General features: G+C 39.2%; 1 protein-coding gene across 6 annotated transcripts in view; it reads right to left on the reverse strand.

Moving 5' to 3' along the window:
• GASK1B (golgi associated kinase 1B) overlaps positions 1 to 18,821 on the reverse strand; it is a 59,610-nt gene that overhangs the window by 31,482 nt on the left and 9,307 nt on the right. Inside the window, exons 2-6 of one of the 6 annotated variants that reach the window (XM_054553272.1) lie at positions 18,174 to 18,342; positions 17,767 to 17,870; positions 16,930 to 16,982; positions 14,532 to 15,665; positions 13,379 to 13,471 (exon numbers count right to left, since the gene is read on the reverse strand). In XM_054553272.1, the coding sequence (XP_054409247.1) occupies positions 13,379 to 13,471; positions 14,532 to 15,441 (1,003 nt within the window). In that variant the 5' untranslated portion in view covers positions 15,442 to 15,665; positions 16,930 to 16,982; positions 17,767 to 17,870; positions 18,174 to 18,342. 6 annotated transcript variants of the gene reach the window in all.

Raw genomic sequence — 18,821 nt, forward strand, 5'->3', positions numbered from 1 at the left:
TTTCTGAGGCCACATAATGATGTCAGGAAGAAAAAGAATTTTTAGAAGTCGCAAATTTAAAAGTGAAATTGTATGGTTCACACCAATCACTATAATCTCCAAAGACGGAAAAAAAAGAGGCAAGAGGTTTTTTTCTTTCCTGATAGAAACTGTGCAAGCACAACAGTGCTCTTGGTAAGGGATCATTTATTCACACATAACCTCAACCAAGTGCATTTAAGCAAATGTCAGTTCTTCAACTGCATGTTCATAGATGATCTTTTTTAACTTGTCACTCAATTTGTTTTGTCTCACTCTTGGAAGTTTAGAAACGCAATTTCTTTCATTGCTAAATCTACAAAGAATTATGGGCCCCAGTGAAATAATCATAAACAAGGAAGACCATGATCCAGACACATTAAACAACACTTCAAGCTTAAAACCAGTAACATCATTCCCAAGCCCCCATTTCTGCCCAATAAAGTCACAAAGAGATGGTGTGGAGCAGCTTTGTTTATAACCCAAAAATCAGAATGATGCACCTGATAAAAACAACTAAATTACAAAGATCCAATAAAGCCCACTTAACTCATTCTTAACAGGCCTGAACAACAGAGGCCTCTGAAATTACAACTGGAATGTTCAGACTTGTCACAGGAATTTTTAAAACCGCTCTTAAATAGCCTCAGATGTTCTCAATATATAACTTTATGGCCTATTAGAAACTTTTATTTTGCCACCTTGCTGTCTTGCCATCTTGTAGAATTCTTATCTCCAGTCTTTAACACAGGAAACAGTCCTCCTCTCTAACCACTCCTGAGTTTGGTGTTATACTAACCTTAATAGTTTTAGCAGCATTCACTTAAATCATTCTAATCACTTGCATTCCAGTTCTGTTCAAAGAAAAATCTTTCTCCCTTTAGCCTTGCAATGTAGGCCAGGGCATGTGGAAAGTCTACTGGATTATGGAAAATATGCCACAATCATTGATACAAAACTAAAAGAAGAGTAGAGAAAGAAATGTGAGCCATAACAAAAGAGCTTCATTTGTAGCACTCTCTCTCTCCTTCCAATGTCTTTTTACCTTAGTAAATGATTTGGGGTTCCTGGGGCCTAATTATCTTCTTAGATATCAGATAATTTTAAATGTGTATATCCCAAGTACTATGCCAATTTATTTTAAAAGAATAAATTCCAGGTAAAAGCAATCCATCATGCTGTGGAAGACAGCACTGGGCCAGTATAACCAAATACAAATAGAAAACACACACATAGCCTCCAAAGGTGTGTACTTCAGGCGTCTAAAAACAAACACCAAGAAGCTCTTTCTATCAGTGTCTTTGAATCAAAGTTATACAAACACAAAGAGCACTTTGCATGCTCAGGGCTAGAAAGTATTCAAAGGGAATTGAAACCTAACAGCGAACTTCAACACAAATCAACACACAGGTCAGAGGGACAGCAGTTTCCTCAGCAATTCATATAAGGCCTTTGGAGAAATATGGAAATGATCTGCGTAAACAATTGAAACCTGCTGGGCTGTTTCTCTTCCCTTTAGAAACATTTGTTTCTAATTGTAAAACTAATTAAAGGTAAATCCACTCATTTCAAGAAATATAGAAAAACATAAAAATGTATAGCTAAGAAAATAAAAATCACCTATAACCTCATCTCCCAATAATTGGCTCTGTTATTTGTATATTTACCTCCAGTATTTTTCTATCCCTTTCTTTCTCATCTGAATAGGTAAACTGCTTCTAGAATTTTTTTTAAAGAGTATAACTTATGGTTAGAGCTCAGACTCTGGAATCCAACAGAATTCTGGTCACATTATGTCTTCATTTTGTAACGTTAGAGAAGTTATGTAACCTTTTTAAACCTTGTTTTTCTCACCTGTAAAATGAAGCAACAACATACATTCAAAACTGACCTTATTAGGAAAAAATGAGATCGTGCATCTAAAATTCACAGCACAGTGCCTAACATAAAACACATGCCCCAGAAAGGTTTTGCTCTGATGATTATTACATATATACATCACATAATCACATAATTCATCAGGCTTCAACTGACCTTTACCATTTCTTGAGCATTTACTGTGCACTAAGCACTGTTCTAAAACCTGCAGCTACATACATAAATAGATAAATGTCAAGTTTTTTGCTTTCATGGAGCTTACATTTCTACCAGGAGAAAGAGGCAAAAATTATGCAAAGAAAAAAAGCTATTTGGGATCATCTTGTATGCAGAGTTTGTCATAATTATTTCACTAAATATTATACTATAAATACTTCTTTTAATTATTTTTAAATAGTACCACTTTAATTGTAATGCAATAATCTAGCCCAGTGATCAGCAAATTTTATAAAAGGCAGATAGTAAATATTTTAGGTTTTGAGGGCCTAAAATATCACAACTATTCAACTATGCAACCGTTCAACTCCAGGGTAGCCCAAAAGCAGTCATGGACAATACATAAACAAGGAGTTGTAACTATTCCATTAACATTTTATTGTGTATGCTCAAACTTAAATTTCATATGAGTCTCAAGGGTCATAGTAATATCACTAATCTTTTGATTTTTGTTAATCATTTAAAATTATGGAGACTATTTTTAGTTCACAAAATAAAAACGGGCAGTAGGCCATTTCTGATCCACAGGCTATACGTTAACCCCTAATTTAGTTTATGGGTATACTGTATGTCAGTCACCATTTCTCTATTTTAGATCACCAAATTTTTGGAATGATAATTTTCTATACTAATCATTAAAAAGGTGTTCTCAAACTGCCAAATAAAGTGTTCAGCTGATAAGTATAATTGGTTTTCAATTAATAGCCTATGTTTGTCTCCCAATTCATCCATTTCCCCTCAGCAAAATATTTTGAATGCCAACTATGGCATAAAGACATTCTTTCCTGCCCTGCTAGAAATCAGTGCACCTCAGGAAAGGGGATTTCCAGAGAACAAGAAGAAAGCATGGTGAGCAGTAAGACAGACTGAGTCACAGATGGCTGTGGTTCCTTTCCACATACAGGCCTTCTTGCTACATATACATGTGTGTGGCCCTTGCAGGTAATAATAGTAGTCAGTATAACTCCAGATCTCAGAGCAATGAGCACTACTGTTGAGGAGAATTCCACTTCTTTTAATATAAGGCTTTTGAAAGAATTAAATGAACCTTGATGGATTTGAAGAGATGACAGAAAAATTGCCTCTGAAAACAGGAAACTGGTTAAAGCAACTTACCCTGAAGTGTTTCAGAGATGAGAAGCATTCATCTCTCCACATTCAGGTTTGTCAAAATGATGCAGTACTGGACTCTCTGGAGAAATCTCAACAAGTGAAGAGATAAAATTCTGTCACAGTGGTGAGAAAGCGGGTTTTAAAAGATATGTGGGTGTTCATGTGAATTAAAGGTTATATAGCTGTCCTAAAAGATGAGACTTGCCAGGAAAGCTTCTTTTTTTCTGAAATCTGAATATTTACGCTGAATTTTGGTGCTCTCCCAAATCATTTTTTATTCAAAAGCACAAAGAAGACATTCTTCTGAGAAGATGAACATGAAAATCCACTTAGAATGAGTGCTTTACACAATCTTCTTTGTCTAGATTTATTAAATGCCCTTCACTTTGAGCACTGGCTGAGCGGTTTTGTGGAATTATAGGTGAATGCTAAGCATGTTGGGTGGAGCAATGAATGTCTGTGAGCATTTGTCACTGAGCAAAAATAAGAAGAAAAGTCTTGAGCTCTGAAATCAAAAGTTCTTTCTCTTGCACGGGCCATGTTCCAAGACTCCTTGTGAACAAGATAAAAAGCAAGTGACAGTCCACCTCAAGTCCTTCATTAAAAACAACTCTATAATACCCATTGAAGAAAACAAAAGCCAGTCAAACTTGAGTGGCATCTTTGTTATAGGAAAAAAATTCTGTTGGGCCCCATCGCAACTGTCAACAACGCATTGAAGGAAAACTTTAATGCGAAAAGAAATAAACTTCCATAAGGTTTTCATGATTTTTAAAAACAGTAGGTGGGGAGGTAGGAGTCTGTAGATTACATAGGCATAGATTTTATATGGCCAAACAAGTCCTGAATCTAGGGACTTGCCCTCGAGCAAATTAAAACCACAATAAGATATGACTTCACCCCTGTTAGAAGGGCTATGATCAAAAAGACAAAAAGATTACAAGTGTTGGTGAGGGTTTGGAGAAAAGGGAACCCTTAGCACTACTGGTTAGAATGTGCATTAATACAGCCATGATAGAAAACAGTATGAAAGTTTCTCAGGAAACTAAAAATAGAATTACCATACTATCCAGTAATCCTAATTCTGGGTATCTATCCAAAGGAATTGAAATCAGTATGCCGAAGAGATGTCTGCACTCCCATGTTCACTGCAGCACTATTTATAATAGCTAAGATATGGAAGCAACCTAGGTGTCCATCATCAGAAAATGGATAAGAAAAATGTGTTTTGTTACATAAACATAATGGGGTACTATTATTCACCCTTTAAAAAGGGAGAAATTCTGTCATTTGTGACAACATGGATGAACCTGGATGACACTGTTTTAAATAATACAGGCACAGAAAGACAAATACTGCATGACCTCTCTTATATGTGGAATCTAAAAAAGTTGAACTCAAAAGTAGAGAGTAGAATGGTGGCTACCAGAGGCTGGGAGAGGGGGTTAGATGGGAAAAGCGTTGATCAACAGGTACAAAGTTTTGGTTAGACAGGAGGGATAAGCTTTAGTGATCTATTGCACAGAATGGTGACTATAATAAATAATAATATAATGTATATATCAAAATTACTAAAAGAATATATTTACAATGTTTCACCAAAAAAAAAAAATCCTATGATTTGAAGAAGCCTAAAAAATGTATTAGTTAAAATTTAAATTTAAAAAAATAAGGTGATGGATTTTTAAATTAGCCTAATTTAATAATTCCACATTGTAAACATATATCAAAGAATCACATTGTGCCCATAAACATATACAAATATTATTTTTCAACTTAAAATTAAATTAAATAATAAAAAAGAAATAGGTCTCTGGGTGATTCCGAATACGTTTCATATATTTATTTATCTAACTGTTTTTCACTTCATAGTTTGTTTTCTCTAGGCCTGAGTTAAAATAATCTCCATACTTCCTCAGGAGTTAGCTAAGTGTGAAGTCAAGCAAGCAGGAAAGGAGAATGTCTTGTGACTTCATCACCAACTACCTAAACAACCTAAATCGCCAGTTCTCCTCTGAAAACAAAGCGTTCTTCTTTGTTCTGACAAATGGGCAGTAACTTCTGCTTTCTAGGTCTGCCCTGAACTTCTGCTATATAAATGGAAACTCCAAGACTCTTCCTGTCTCAATATTCCACTTTAAAAAACAGGAATCAAATTTGACTTCAGAGGGTGGTGATGATGTGGTCACTGTGCCAGACTCTACAATCACATTTTGCAGATGAAATCTTGGTCACATCAGGGTGACTCAGTCCTGGACAATTTAGCATTTGTTAATCCAGTTAAAGGAGCCATGAATTCCTGACCTCAGTGACCTTCTTACTTCTTACAGTGCAAAGCCCATGACATCACTCCCTTTCTTCAAACCCTTCAGTGACTCCCTATTTTCTGCAAGATAAAGTCCAGGCTCCTTGCAGGACATAAAACACACTCACTCACCACTTACCACAGCTTAACTCATATCGTGCCCCCAAACCCTAATCTGTTGTTTTTCAGAATTATTTGCAATTTCCTGAACACACTCTGCTTTCACACGTTTTTCATAGTCTATTCTCTCTATACTTTCTGCACCCATCCCATCTCTCACACCACCCACAGTGACTTTTAAGAACCAGTTCTGGCATTACCTCTTCCAAAAGTATTTATAATTTCCCACTCAACCCCCTACATACACATTCTAGGCTAAATTCTCCCTCTCTGTGCCTACAGGGCCTCCTAAAAATATCTCCATTGAGGTTTTTATCACACCTTTTTTGTAAGGTAGGTTTGCTTCACTGTCTCCTGTCTTCCAAGCTGAGAGCTCTGAAGAACAGAGACTACTTCTTAGTCCTCTGGATCTCCAACTTTTGATGCAGTGTCTAGAACAAAGCAAGCACTCAAAAATTCTGAATGCATTTTTTCAGAATCCCCCAATGTTCATGGATAGCTCTTAGAGTCTAAGGAATGGTCCATGGCCCCAGAATAAAAATTTGCCTGGCATGACATCCTAGTAAGGTGTAATTTCACTGTCTTCACTCAAATGAATTGGGAAGGATTAAAGAAAAGCTTGAGACATAGAAACAGGGATGTGCAGAGGTTTTGATGCCCTCATTCTGTCCAGCTTGTGCTCAACTATCCACTCCCATGTATCTCTTATATACTGGGACGATGAAAATAGGGGTGGTGGAAACACTACTGCCTCTCTCCTTCTGACCCCAGATCACTATCATGAGAAGGGGAACAGTTAGGCATCATGGCTACATTCAGGAATCAGGCAACAAGGCAATGGGAAAAGTGGTTGCAATCTGGATGGATGATTAACTGGGAAAGCCCCAGGCTGCAGTCACTGGAGGCTCACATATGATGTGAAGGGATAGCGGGAGGCAGTAAGGCACAGCTTTGAGGAATGAAGCTATTGACCCATGTCTGTACCCCAGCCCTACTGCCCGCTACCTGTGGGCTTTCAGGGAACATATATTATTCTTTCAACCTCAGTTTCCCCTCGGGAAATGTGTACAAGATCATCTGATGTAGGGGACTGTTGTGACATTTAATAAGATAATGGATGCAAACTGCCTAGCACTCCACAAATAAGAGATCTCACTATTATCCACCATAAGCTCCAACGTCCTTCTTTAAATAAAAATTTTAGGTGCCCATTTATTCTACTCAAGTAAACATCAATCTAGATAAACCAACTCAGAAAATCTAAAGAAGCATATCACAAAGAGCTACATCAGCTTAGAAATGGCAGGAAAAAGGTAGCATTCAAGAGTGTTAGCTGGGCGCAGTGGCTCACGCCTGTAATCCCAGCACTTTGGGAAACCAAGGCAGGTGGATCACAAGGTCAGGAGTTTGAGACCAGCCTAGCCAACATAGTGAAACCCTGTCTCTACTAAAAATACAAAAATTAGCCGGGCGTGGTGGCAGGTGCCTGTAATCCCAGCTACTCAGGAGGCTGAGGCAAGAGAATTGCTTGAACCCAGGAGGCAGAGGTTGCAGAGCCGAGATCGCACCACTGCACTCCAGCCTGGACGACAGAGCAGGACTCTGTCTCAGAAAAAAAAAGAAAAAGAGTGTTAGTATGCGTTAAGCAATGTTATATTTTATACATATTAACTCATTTCAGTCTCATGACAACTCTAAGGTAAGTAATGTTACCATCATTGTTTTTATTATCATTATCCCTATTATGCTAATAAAATATAAAGCACAAAAAGATTAAGTAACTTATCCCAGGTCACTTAGCTAGCAAGTGGCAGAATCAGGATTCACCTGCAAGGAGTCTACATTGCCCATCCACACCCCCAAACACAAAGCTATTTAAATTACAAACTGTACCACTTTTCCCTAGTACCCGGGGCAGTGCCTCACACATAAAAATGCCATTGAATTGAATTGAATTGATTACAAACACATTGGAACTGTAACAATTCTTTTTTAACTTAGGTAGAAAGAGCTATCTAGCACTCCTGCACCTGTGTGGTCCTTACATCAACTCAGAGACAGCAGCAGATTCACTCCCACTGAAGAGCCCACCTCCTTGAGCTTGGGAAGGTGCTTAGTGAATCCTCACATCGGTAACTGGAAGATTTCCTCCAGAACACTGTACTCACACATGGCCCTCTAGTGTCAGTGCCACGAGAGCAGAGATTCCTGAATGTTTTGTTCACTGATGCAGCCCCAGTGGCTAGGATAGTGGCTAGCACATAGTAGATGCTCAATAAATACATGTTAAAGGAAGAAAAGATAAATGTGATCCTATAGAAGACAATAGATTGCATGGAGTTAAGGCACATGCATCTCTTATGCTGTGGGTACTGTGGCAACCATTAATCACCCCTTTTATCCCAGCAGAGTGTGGGACCAAGGACAAATTACAGAAGCACAGCAGAGAAGGTTGCCCGGTTCCCCGTTTGCCTATGAAGTTATGTAGTGAGCAAACAAGAGGACACTGGAGCACAGCGCTGCTTAGAGCCGAGGCTCAGTAAACTTTTGTTCACTGATGAATGAATGTATTAAGCTGACCAGCTCAATTTGATTCATAAAGAAATAGCCTTAGGGCTTTTCTGAGGAAGAACACAACATACTTTCAATCCAACTTTTTAAAAAATAAAACATGATTACACACTCCTAAATAAATATTTTCAGAAAGTTTGCCTATGCGTCAAAGATTTCTAGGATTTGGAAGCCAGTATGTTCGCAAGTTGTGAGGACATCTGTATTATTCTCAACACCCCCTGTAAAATGACCGTGTCCTTACCTGAGAGCCTGAAACAATATAAAATGCAAAGCTGCCATCCCCCTGCCTCGGCAACTGCACATTCACCCAGAACTCACAGTGCTGCTCATATAGGCTTGAAAAGAGAGTGAAAAACATACCATATATTTCTCCTACTTTATAATACGAAGAGGCAATACAAGTTGGAAAACAGTGAGCAACTTGGGATCTACAATGAATTTAAATGGAAGTTTGTGGGGTGCCTGCAGTTTGTCATCTAAGCAGCCTTGACATACAGAATTCCTGGAACTAGGCTACCTTAATTCCGTCTGACAGCTCTGTGGCAATAAAGCAGCATCCTAAAAATAAAGCACACACAATGCATCTTCCATGCTGGGCATGAAAAATAGTACAATGCTTAAATGCTACCAAAATGGTGTCCCTCGAGATTCATTCACACTACTGTGCAGACTACAGAAGCAGCTCTGGCAAAGCTGCTAAATCAAAGATCACAGAAGGGTGCTGGGTTTTCTCTGTTTTTATTCTCTTGATTTTTACATGGACATAGTCTGCTTTGTCTAATGCTAGATAAATACTTTAGGATATTTTCACTTTTTTAATTATCGAAATGTATCAGGACCACACAGTATCTGGTGACTTTTATAATAATTTGAGACTCTTGCAAGGACAATTTGGCAGAAAAAAAATATGTTCATCACATTGATACACATGTGATTTTTTATGGTAAACAAGAAAATCTGGTAAGCACTGGCACCTTGGCTTGCATTAAAAAAAACTTGTAGCAGTGTTCACAATGATACATCAATACTGCACTTGAGTAAAAATATTGTCAATGTTAGATTATTAAATAGAAAAAAGAAATTAAATAGAAATGTTGGCATAGTGGTAAAATCAGAAACCATCATGCTAAAATTTGTACATTTTTGACATTATCCCATAATTGTAGTAAGTTATATTTGTGAGGTAGTGTGGGTTAACAGAAGCAACGTGAGGAAACTTCCGTGTCAGAGACAGAATTGGACACAAATTCCAATTTCATTGCTCTCTAGGTAGGTGACGTAGGGCACATTTTATAAGCTCAGTGAGCCTCAGGATTCTCCTATTTAAAATAAGAGTAATATCTGCTGTGTAAAATTGTTAGGTGGTATAATAGACAACACACATCAAATACAGTGTAAGTACTATGTGATATATCACACCAGATTCTTTGTCACAATTGAAAAATACTTCATTATTGCACACAAACATTTTAAGGCCCTTTGATGCTACATTTTAATTCATTTTAAGACTTCCTACACAGAAACATATAGGAAGAAAATCTGCTCCAGTGGTAGCTGCTGGATCTTACACTGTGGCACACCGCGGGCTCTGCCTAATTAATTACTATCTTGCCCTGCCTCAAGTGCACCTTCTCGTTTTCTAGGATGTCTTGGAGCATAACCTGTCGGAAAATAGTCTGTTATAAAGTACAATACCAGTAAGTCCACTAATTTCACACATCTTTTTGTATTTAAGAAGAATCATCTAGAACTCATCAAGTCACACAATCAAGATCTTGTCCCAGATTAAACTGAGCTAGCTGATTGGATCACCCACACCAGTCCTGCCAATTTAGAAAAAACCTAAAGATGAGCTTTATAATTGGAACTCTTTGTCTTTTGACTAAATCAACAGAGAGCTTTAACTGAAAGGCTAGGGCAGGCAGATCATTCAAATCACAGCATTTGACTCCTTCTTACATCTCCCTTTTCACATCACATATCCATTTTATAATTACTTTGGGCCTCAACTTCCATATTTGTTAAATGTTCGTCAGAGTCCCCAGGCATAATGACATCTGGGTGCAGCTGGTAGAATTCGTATGAGGATTTAATGAAATAATGCAAGCACAGTACTTAGAACGGTACCTGGTATATATATCTAGGAAAATTCAATAACTCTTAGCTATGGTTAAGGTTGCTTTGTCTCCTTGAGGAAAAAAAGGAGATTCTCATAGCTATATCTGTGCATCAGTGTATAAGTCATCTGTTTCATTATATTAAATAACTAAACTTTCTAGTAGGCTGTGGTGATAGAGAAAGACGAGTACCTTAGGTCCCCTTAAAGGATTTGTTGAGGGAAGCAGATTTATGAAAAGAGAAAAGACTTGGAAGTTAGAAGACAAAAATTTTTGCTGGACAACTAACTCATCACATGACCTTGAGCAGTCTTCTTGCCTTTCTTTCATCTCTAAAATGAGGTTTAAAAGTGTGGCACATATACACCATGGAATACTATGCAGCCATAAAAAATGATGAGTTCATGTCCTTTGTAGGGACATGGATGAAATTGGAAATCATCATTCTCAGTAAACTATCGCAGGGACAAAAAACCAAACACCGCATGTTCTCACTCATAGGTGGGAATTGAACAATGAGAACACATGGACACAGGAAGCGGAACATCACACTCCGGGGACTGTTGTGGGGTGGGGGGAGGGGGAAGGGATAGCATTAGGAGATATACCTAATGCTAAATGACGAGTTAATGGGTGCAGCACACCAGCATGGCACATGTATACATATGTAACTAACCTGCACATTGTGCACATGTACCCTAAAACTTAAAGTATAATTTTTAAAAAAGTCTACTGCATAGGATTCTTAGAAAAATTAACTAAGACAACTTAAATATCCAAATTCAACTTGCAACACAGACTAACCACTTTCTTGGTGCCAGATATAAATCTATTTTCATAAACATTAATCAAAAGTCAGAACAGAAACAACATTTAGGGTAGATTACTTACAGGCTTTGCTGGCTTCTCACTCTCTCAAATATTAAAAGATCTACTCCCAGACCAAGCCAGATCATCAGAGAAATATATACCTAAATTAAATCCTATTGTTCCTCCTGCAGAAAACTCATTATCAAATTACACTAGAGTGTGATGCCAACACACCACATTGATAGTTCTCACAAGAATAAGCCCTGTAAACCTTTCATTTGCATTGTAAGGAGGCTACCAAAAACATTTTTTATTACCTCTACAATGAATTCCTTATGAGATCCTCCAGGAGAAAGCCCAGCCTGGACTTAAGACTAAAAATGTTATTACATGTCCTAAGTATTAGCAGCTGGTGGCTTCCAGTATAGTTTTACTGTTTAGAGTCCAAGGAACAAGCAATGAATGCATTCCTTCATTCGTTCAAAATATTTATTGAGCATCTACTATGGGCCAGACTCTCTGCTAAGACACAGAAATGCAATTCTAAAGAATACAATTCTAAAGGAAGTATCTTTGCCTTCACAGACCTAGAGAGTAGTGGGAAGGAACAGATGATTAAACAAATGATTATAATACAAATATGTATTATATAATATAATGATATAGAGCAAGCTGAAAAAGATGCTGGGTAACTAGGTGAGATCCGTTGCCTCCCTGGGTGGGCTGCAAGGCTCAAATAAAGTCAAACTCTGACCAACAGAATAGGAGGGCCCTAGAAGAAAGCTACACTCTTCCGTGGAAATCAGGGAAGAAAGACGCAATGAGGAAAAGACTAGAAATAGGTAGATGGGTAGAGATACTGAGAACCTAATGCTGTCTATAACATGACCAGAAGTGTTCTATTTATGTACTTGGCATCACTATAACCGTCTGCTTGAGTAGAATTATATTGTGTAGAGTATTCATAACTATATGAAATCATTTCATGAGCCCCTGGAGAAACTGGCCTGACTTTGTGACTCTAAATGACTAAGTAGAAGAAGGTATCAAAGACAGAATGTTGTTTGAGAGATAATCTTAGGGATTTTATTTATTAAATTGAGTCATATTAGTATAGCCTTATTAGTTTATTTCCATCACCACTCCCATATGAAAGGAGAGAGAAATATCCAGGCTATATTGAGATTATAAACCCCGCCTTCAAATGAATTTTTGTTCTCAAAGATGCTGGAAATTCAGAGCAAAGAATTAAATATCTAAGAGGGTTTGTGATTACAAAAGTTTAACTGAGCAGTTTTAGTCATAGTCCTATCACATAACAAAATATCACATGAGACTTGGAGATTATGTGAGGAATTCAATGAACTTGGTACCTCATGTGCTTGGTACAATAATAATAATAATAACCAATATTTATTGAAGGTTTATCTTGTGGCAAATACTGGTTCTAAGTGTTTTCCCTGTATTAACTAACAACAATCTCATATGGTAGGCAGTATTGTCAGTTTACAGCTGAGGAAACTGAGGCATAAAGAGACATGGCAACATTTCCAAGTCATATGATTGGTAAGTTCAAATCTAGTCAGTCCAACTCCATGGCCCAGGCTCTTAGCCACTACTGTATTCTCCCAACTTCCATCCAAGAGCGTCTAAGGGAAGCTCAAAGGACATATCAGAGAACCCTGCCTCAGGATATACACAGGAGTTCATCTTCTCCTCTCTGGGGCCTTTATGACATGAAAATGAATGGGATTACAGCATAACAAGGGGGATCCTTTGCTCTACTCTGCTCAGAACAGTCAGTGTGTGCCCATTGTCCCAATGCCCACCAGCATCTCCTTTCACGCCACACGGTTCCAGTTTGGATAAGTTACATATTCACCTAAGTCCAGTGGCTAAGAAGTTATGTTCTGAAGTTTTCTGGGTCTACAGTCAAAACCCAGCTTAGCCACCTACTAGCTGTGGGAGTTTAGGCCAATTACTTTGTCTCGATAAGCCTCAATTTTCTCATCTACTAAATGGAAATAATAATAGTCCTCACTTCATAGCATTGTTATGAAAATTCTAGGAGCCAACACATATGAATCAATTTGTATAATCCTTAGCAAACTGTGGGCACCCAATAAAAATTCATTTTTATCAACATTAGATTAAATGTTTGAGAAGGTTTCTTACATTGGCATAATTGTGGTGGACTGCTTTGTAAACTTGAGACATCAAAGCATACCTGTGAATCTGGAGCACTTAGACAAGAACCACCATCGGTAAGGAATGTCCAATTTTTCTAAGTAAATCACTGGTACTTCCAGGAGTATCCATTCTAAAACAAAATTATAATGCTAAAGCCATTGGAAATGCAGTTTGGGTCTCAGCCACTCCCAGGGATTTTAATCCATTCCATTCTAAGCTCCCTGGGAACCTCACTGAAATGCTAAATTTCATGGTGACATGGAGAAAGTTAAGTATCCTTTCAGCTTATAATCTCTTTGGGGTACATTTTAGCCTCTTGGGCCAATCTGGATTCAAAGTTGTAACTTCTGGCATCATTCTGCATTCAAACATAAGCCACTGACTCATTGTACTTTGTATTCAAGCCCTGGAAGAGCTTTAATATTCAGAGAATATCCTTTATATGGCATGGGCATGACCGCAGACCAATCCTTTTGCTGGCAACTGCAGTAACTGGCTACATATGTTAGAACCTGCCAAAATGTTTGTCACCCAAGAAGGGAGAATCTTGAAAGACAGGCTCAATAGACCATAGTCAGGGGCTTGATAAAACCACACAGCTAGTTAGTATACATACTGAACAAATTACCAATTTTTGCTCATTCTTTTTATTTGTTAAATAAAGAAGTTAAATCCATTGAAAAAAAAAAAAAGTGGGGGGGTTGAACCTAACATGGTCTGGCTCTGCGCCGCTTAAGAAGATTCTATCTGCTCAAGAACCATAACCCGCTTCCCCCTTACTTTTAAAAACTTCTACTTCCTCCCATAGTAACCTATTTAATAGTATGCCTGACTGTCAGCAAGTTCTTTGCCTCCAGCCTAGCTTCCTCTCCTCATCATGCAAATTGCCGTTGGCTTTAATTAGATTTAATAAGCCACTGGGAAGTGCAGCGAGGGAAATGGGGAGCAAAGATTATACAGTATGGGCTTACTCTTGCGTGTCCAATACAGCATCTCCCTGGAACTCTCATATCCTCCCAGGCTGGGAAAATAAAGAATGCCAAGCGCATGGAAAGACACGCTGCTGCTGCTGCTGTCCAAATGTGAACCGTGGGTGGAGAAAAATCATTTAGAGAAAGAGAGTGAGGGAAAAGAGAAAATGAACCAGAATCCCCAACAGCTGCAAATAACGAAGCATGTGAATCTGTTACCTTGGATGAACTCTGCTTTCCTGCTCACAGACGGCAGGGTCCTGTTGAGCCCCAGGATCCTGTCTAGGTGGAAGGCAAACACCTCACTCATGTCCAAGGGCTGCTTGAGAAGCCCACAGGGGCTAGGGCCGCAGCGGAGCACAGCGCCAGGTGCGCCCCCCTCCAGCACCAGCAGACGGGCTCCGCTCTTAGAGGACACAGGCCGGAGTCCTGCCACTGCGCCGTCCGCCAAGAGTCGCATTCTTCGGATGTCATCTTTGCTCAGCCAGGAGGGGGCGCTCTCGCTGTAGATCCTAATGTTGCTCTCCCTGGAGCTGGGCTGCAGGAAGTCTGGGCCTCCGGCTCGCACTCCCGGACCCCGCACCAACCTCCAGGGTCGCTCTCCAATCTTAACCAGGTTTGCTCCCTGAGCGTACCCAGGTGCTACAGCATCAGCTTCCCTTGCCGCTTCCTGCGGCTGAAGGGATGGTCCCACCAAAGCCTCCTGCCCTGGGGCAGCCGATGCCACTGCATGCTTTTTCCTGCGCTTGGGCTTCACGGTGCCACGGATATTGGCCGGCTTGCTGCGCTTGGAGCGTAGGGTAATGTACACCACATTGGGCTGCAGAGTGGACCCATTGCCCTGGGACTCTGGAGGGGCCAGGGTACCATCCAGGGGTATCTCAGGGAAGGATGGCTCGGCGGTGTCGCGGCTGCGATGTGGCCCCTTCTCAGCCGCCTGTCCGTGCTGGAGAGAGGCCCTCCCCACCTGGCTCACCAGGAAGCCCAAGTAGATGGCACAGGCAGTGCCCAGCAGAAGGTTTCTCCGGGTCCTTGGACGCCGGCTGCTCCAGAGCTTACACACCCGCGGGACGCACAGGGAGCAGATGAACCAGTTTATGAGCTGCCCCGGCTTGTCTGGACAGGTCATTTCTCTGCCGCATCCACATGTTGAACGGAGTTTAAAGTCTGCAGTTGGCTCCTGCTAATGTGATGCATGGTTTCCTGACTTCAGCTGTCACGTCCGCTTCGGGATATAAGTGGTCTCCAGTGGGCAGAGGTGGAAGGAAAGGGTTGGTGATGAAGCTGGGAATGTTTCTGACACAACAAACCTTTTAAATTATCAGTCTCCCCAAGGAGAAATGCGTCTTGTTTCTGGGAATGAATGGATACAGAGTTAACTGAGTCACAGTCTCAAACCATTTAAGTTCCTCTAAAAGAGTCAAGAAAAAAAGTAATCATTTCCTTTCATAAATATCACCACTAAATGTTTTTAAAAATAAAATTTAAAAACATGGAAACGAGATAGATGTATAGATTTGATAGTCACTTTAAAGTAGTGAAAACAAGCCACAAAAATCCAAGAATGTTTTATAACTTGTACCTAGAGTCATTTAAGTTGACTCTGAAGCAAAAGCATTAAAATGTGACAAACCTGGGCTTTTCCTTTTTCAAATTCAGAAAGAACTTCAGACAAGTAATAGATGATTTTTTAATACTCTATAACTATACCATTTTTATTTTTTAAAGTCCTGAATTAACTAAGTACAAGCAGCAAGTATTAACAATAAAATTTAGAAACATATTCTCTTAGTCTAATGGTACAAATTTTTCTTCATATTAATAATATGTTCCATTAGCTTACATTGTTAGTATAATACAAAGCCATAAATGTCCATATATCTTGGAAGCAGTTGCATTTATTCTGTTTCTCTCCCCCTCTCTTTCTCTCTCTCTCACACATACACACACACAACACAACACAACTCTGACTGCCTTTTATTTCTTTTCTTTCCACCGAAGTCAGCTGAAAGAAAATAAAAGCATCTCTAGTTCTGTTTTTTCACTATTAAAAAGAAAAAGAAGAAACTAGTAAGCAACCTTACTTACACAGCTGGCCCCATGCTTGGCTCCAGGAAGAATGTAATCCTTGACTCTAATGCAAAGAACTTTTAAAGGCTGAGGCATGTAAGTAGAACATATTTCATGGTCAAGAGTGTTCCACATTTCAAACATTTCAGTTCAGCTTTAAAAGCTCCCTTGAAAACTACTGATTGCAAAGCAAAACTTGGAAACTGACTGCTGCATGGTTTTAAGAGATATAAAGCTTTTAAAAACAATAGTTAACAAAATAAACTTTAATTTTAAATTCGGAAAAAAGAAATGCCGTAGAGAATCAGTTTTCATTCAAATAAATTTCCACTTATTTTTAACCCCTGGGAGCCCTCTAGTGTCCTGTTCGCAAACAGACTCAGCAATGTCAGTCTCATGAAGTTCAAAAGATCTAGAGTGTTTGCTATCTTGGTGGAGCAGCCGCAGCCAAGTAAGTAACTTGTAAAATGAGGAATGCCATCACCCCTCGAGTGTCCATCCCACATAACTTGGGGTTAGAGCACAAGCGTTCCCAGGAACTACTCACCTTACCATCTTGGCCGTTTCATTTGTCTTCCACCAGTTCTGGAAAGAGAAGGCCTAGAAGTTCAGAAAAAAAGGTAAGGAAGAGTTAATATAAATGAAGGGAAAAAATAGAACAATGAGATAAGAGCGCACACAGATAAGGAAAGACATTTATAGTGTGCAGTTGCACGGTGCAACAGTTCACAAAAAGGAGTCATGGATTCTCTCTGATTGGAGGTTTTTTGAAAAAACAGGTTAGGGATTGGCCTGGGTGGTTTGCGTGTCCTAGCACAAAGGCAGGGGCTGATGACCTTGGGGTGTCAATTAGACTATGGCAAATAGAATCAAAAGGCAAGAAGACAGAAAGGGGACAGGGATTTTTCTTCCCCACAGAGAAAGAAAGTTGTGATACTGAAGAGTGGGTAAAAGATTAGCATATGGTGTATAATCCTAAAAATACTATATTTTACAATGCAAAAAGAGCAAGGAGTTGGAATATATATGGAAGGAGAGAATAAACGTCCAAGTGGTAAACTGACAAAAATTATAATCGGGCTGTTATTTCAGCACTCTAAACTCAGTCCTTTTTTCCTGTTTAAAAGTCCTGCCACATGGAGGAATGAGAAGGAGCAATCCCAATATTGACAGTAGCCTGGAAGTACCTGGATATTTTGGCTAAACTTTGTGAGAATTCAGGCATCAAAGCAATTTTATTTGCACTCAAAAACTCTTAGGCACATACTTCCATACACACAGAATTATTTTCTTGATAGAAAATGTGAACTTCTTGCAAGGAAACCATATCAAAGCTGCATTTTATAACCATCTTATTATTTCCACAGTCAAAGGAATAACTGACCTGGCTCTATCACAATTAAAAGTAAGCCTTTGGCAGAGGCCAGTTATAATAAGCAGACGTCTCCTCTAGCTGTTTTTAGAGCTATTTTTTTCATGGAGAAATGCCTAGGAGATAGGGAGAGTTGTGTGAGTTAGTAAATTTCGTTGACTACCTTCCCACCCCCACTCCGAAAATGTCTCCTAGAAAAAGAACAATACACTGTCCCCTGCTATAGCCACAATAGGGATTAGTAGAGGCTACACTATCTACTCTGAACTATGATATTCAGAGAATGAGCTGAAGCCAGGCAGACTGGCTTTAAATTCTCCTCATTTACCTCTTACGTGTGGTCCCCTGTGGCAAGTAATCTTACCTCTCTCAGCCTCAGTTTCCCCCATGTATAAGAGAAGAAAAATAACAGCACTTACCCTATCGGTTTCTTCTGATGATTGAATGAGATAGCAGCCTTGGAATGATCATTTGAAATATTCAGCAATGTGTTTGTTTTTATCCCCCATGATGCCTCATTAAACTGCTCGGAGGCCTCTCTCCTCAGCCCAGGCCTTGACAGATAGTCACCATTGCACCACAGCAAAGCTATCATGGTAGAATTGAGGACAAGCACGCTGAATTATTTGTAGCCAACATATTGATATAGCCAATACAGTGGATAAATGCGGCTTGTCAGATACAATCAGAACACAGTTTTAGTGATTCCCCCCACTGCCCATTGAAACCTGTTCTGTGGCCTGATATCTCTTTTCAACTTTCTTAAATGGAAACTCAGGCAGGCCCCATGACTTTTCCAGTCATACTTAAATTTTTGTAAAAGTTCTCCAGTTGTTAGCCATAGACATACAGACACGTAATATACATAAACTAATTAATATGTTTGATTCTATATCATAGTCCATTTTTTAAAAATTTTCTTTTAAATTTCCAGAATTTATCCAGAAGATAGCAGTCCCTCAAAAAGCATAACCAAAATCTACTGAAAAGGGACAGAGGAAATCCATCTTACATTCTTTTTTGTTCCTGCCTAGAGCTCTTATTCCTTAACCACTCACCCAGCCACT

The sequence above is a fragment of the Pongo abelii genome, chromosome 3 (genome assembly GCF_028885655.2).
Source record: "Pongo abelii isolate AG06213 chromosome 3, NHGRI_mPonAbe1-v2.0_pri, whole genome shotgun sequence".
Classification (NCBI taxonomy): Eukaryota; Metazoa; Chordata; class Mammalia; order Primates; family Hominidae; genus Pongo; species Pongo abelii.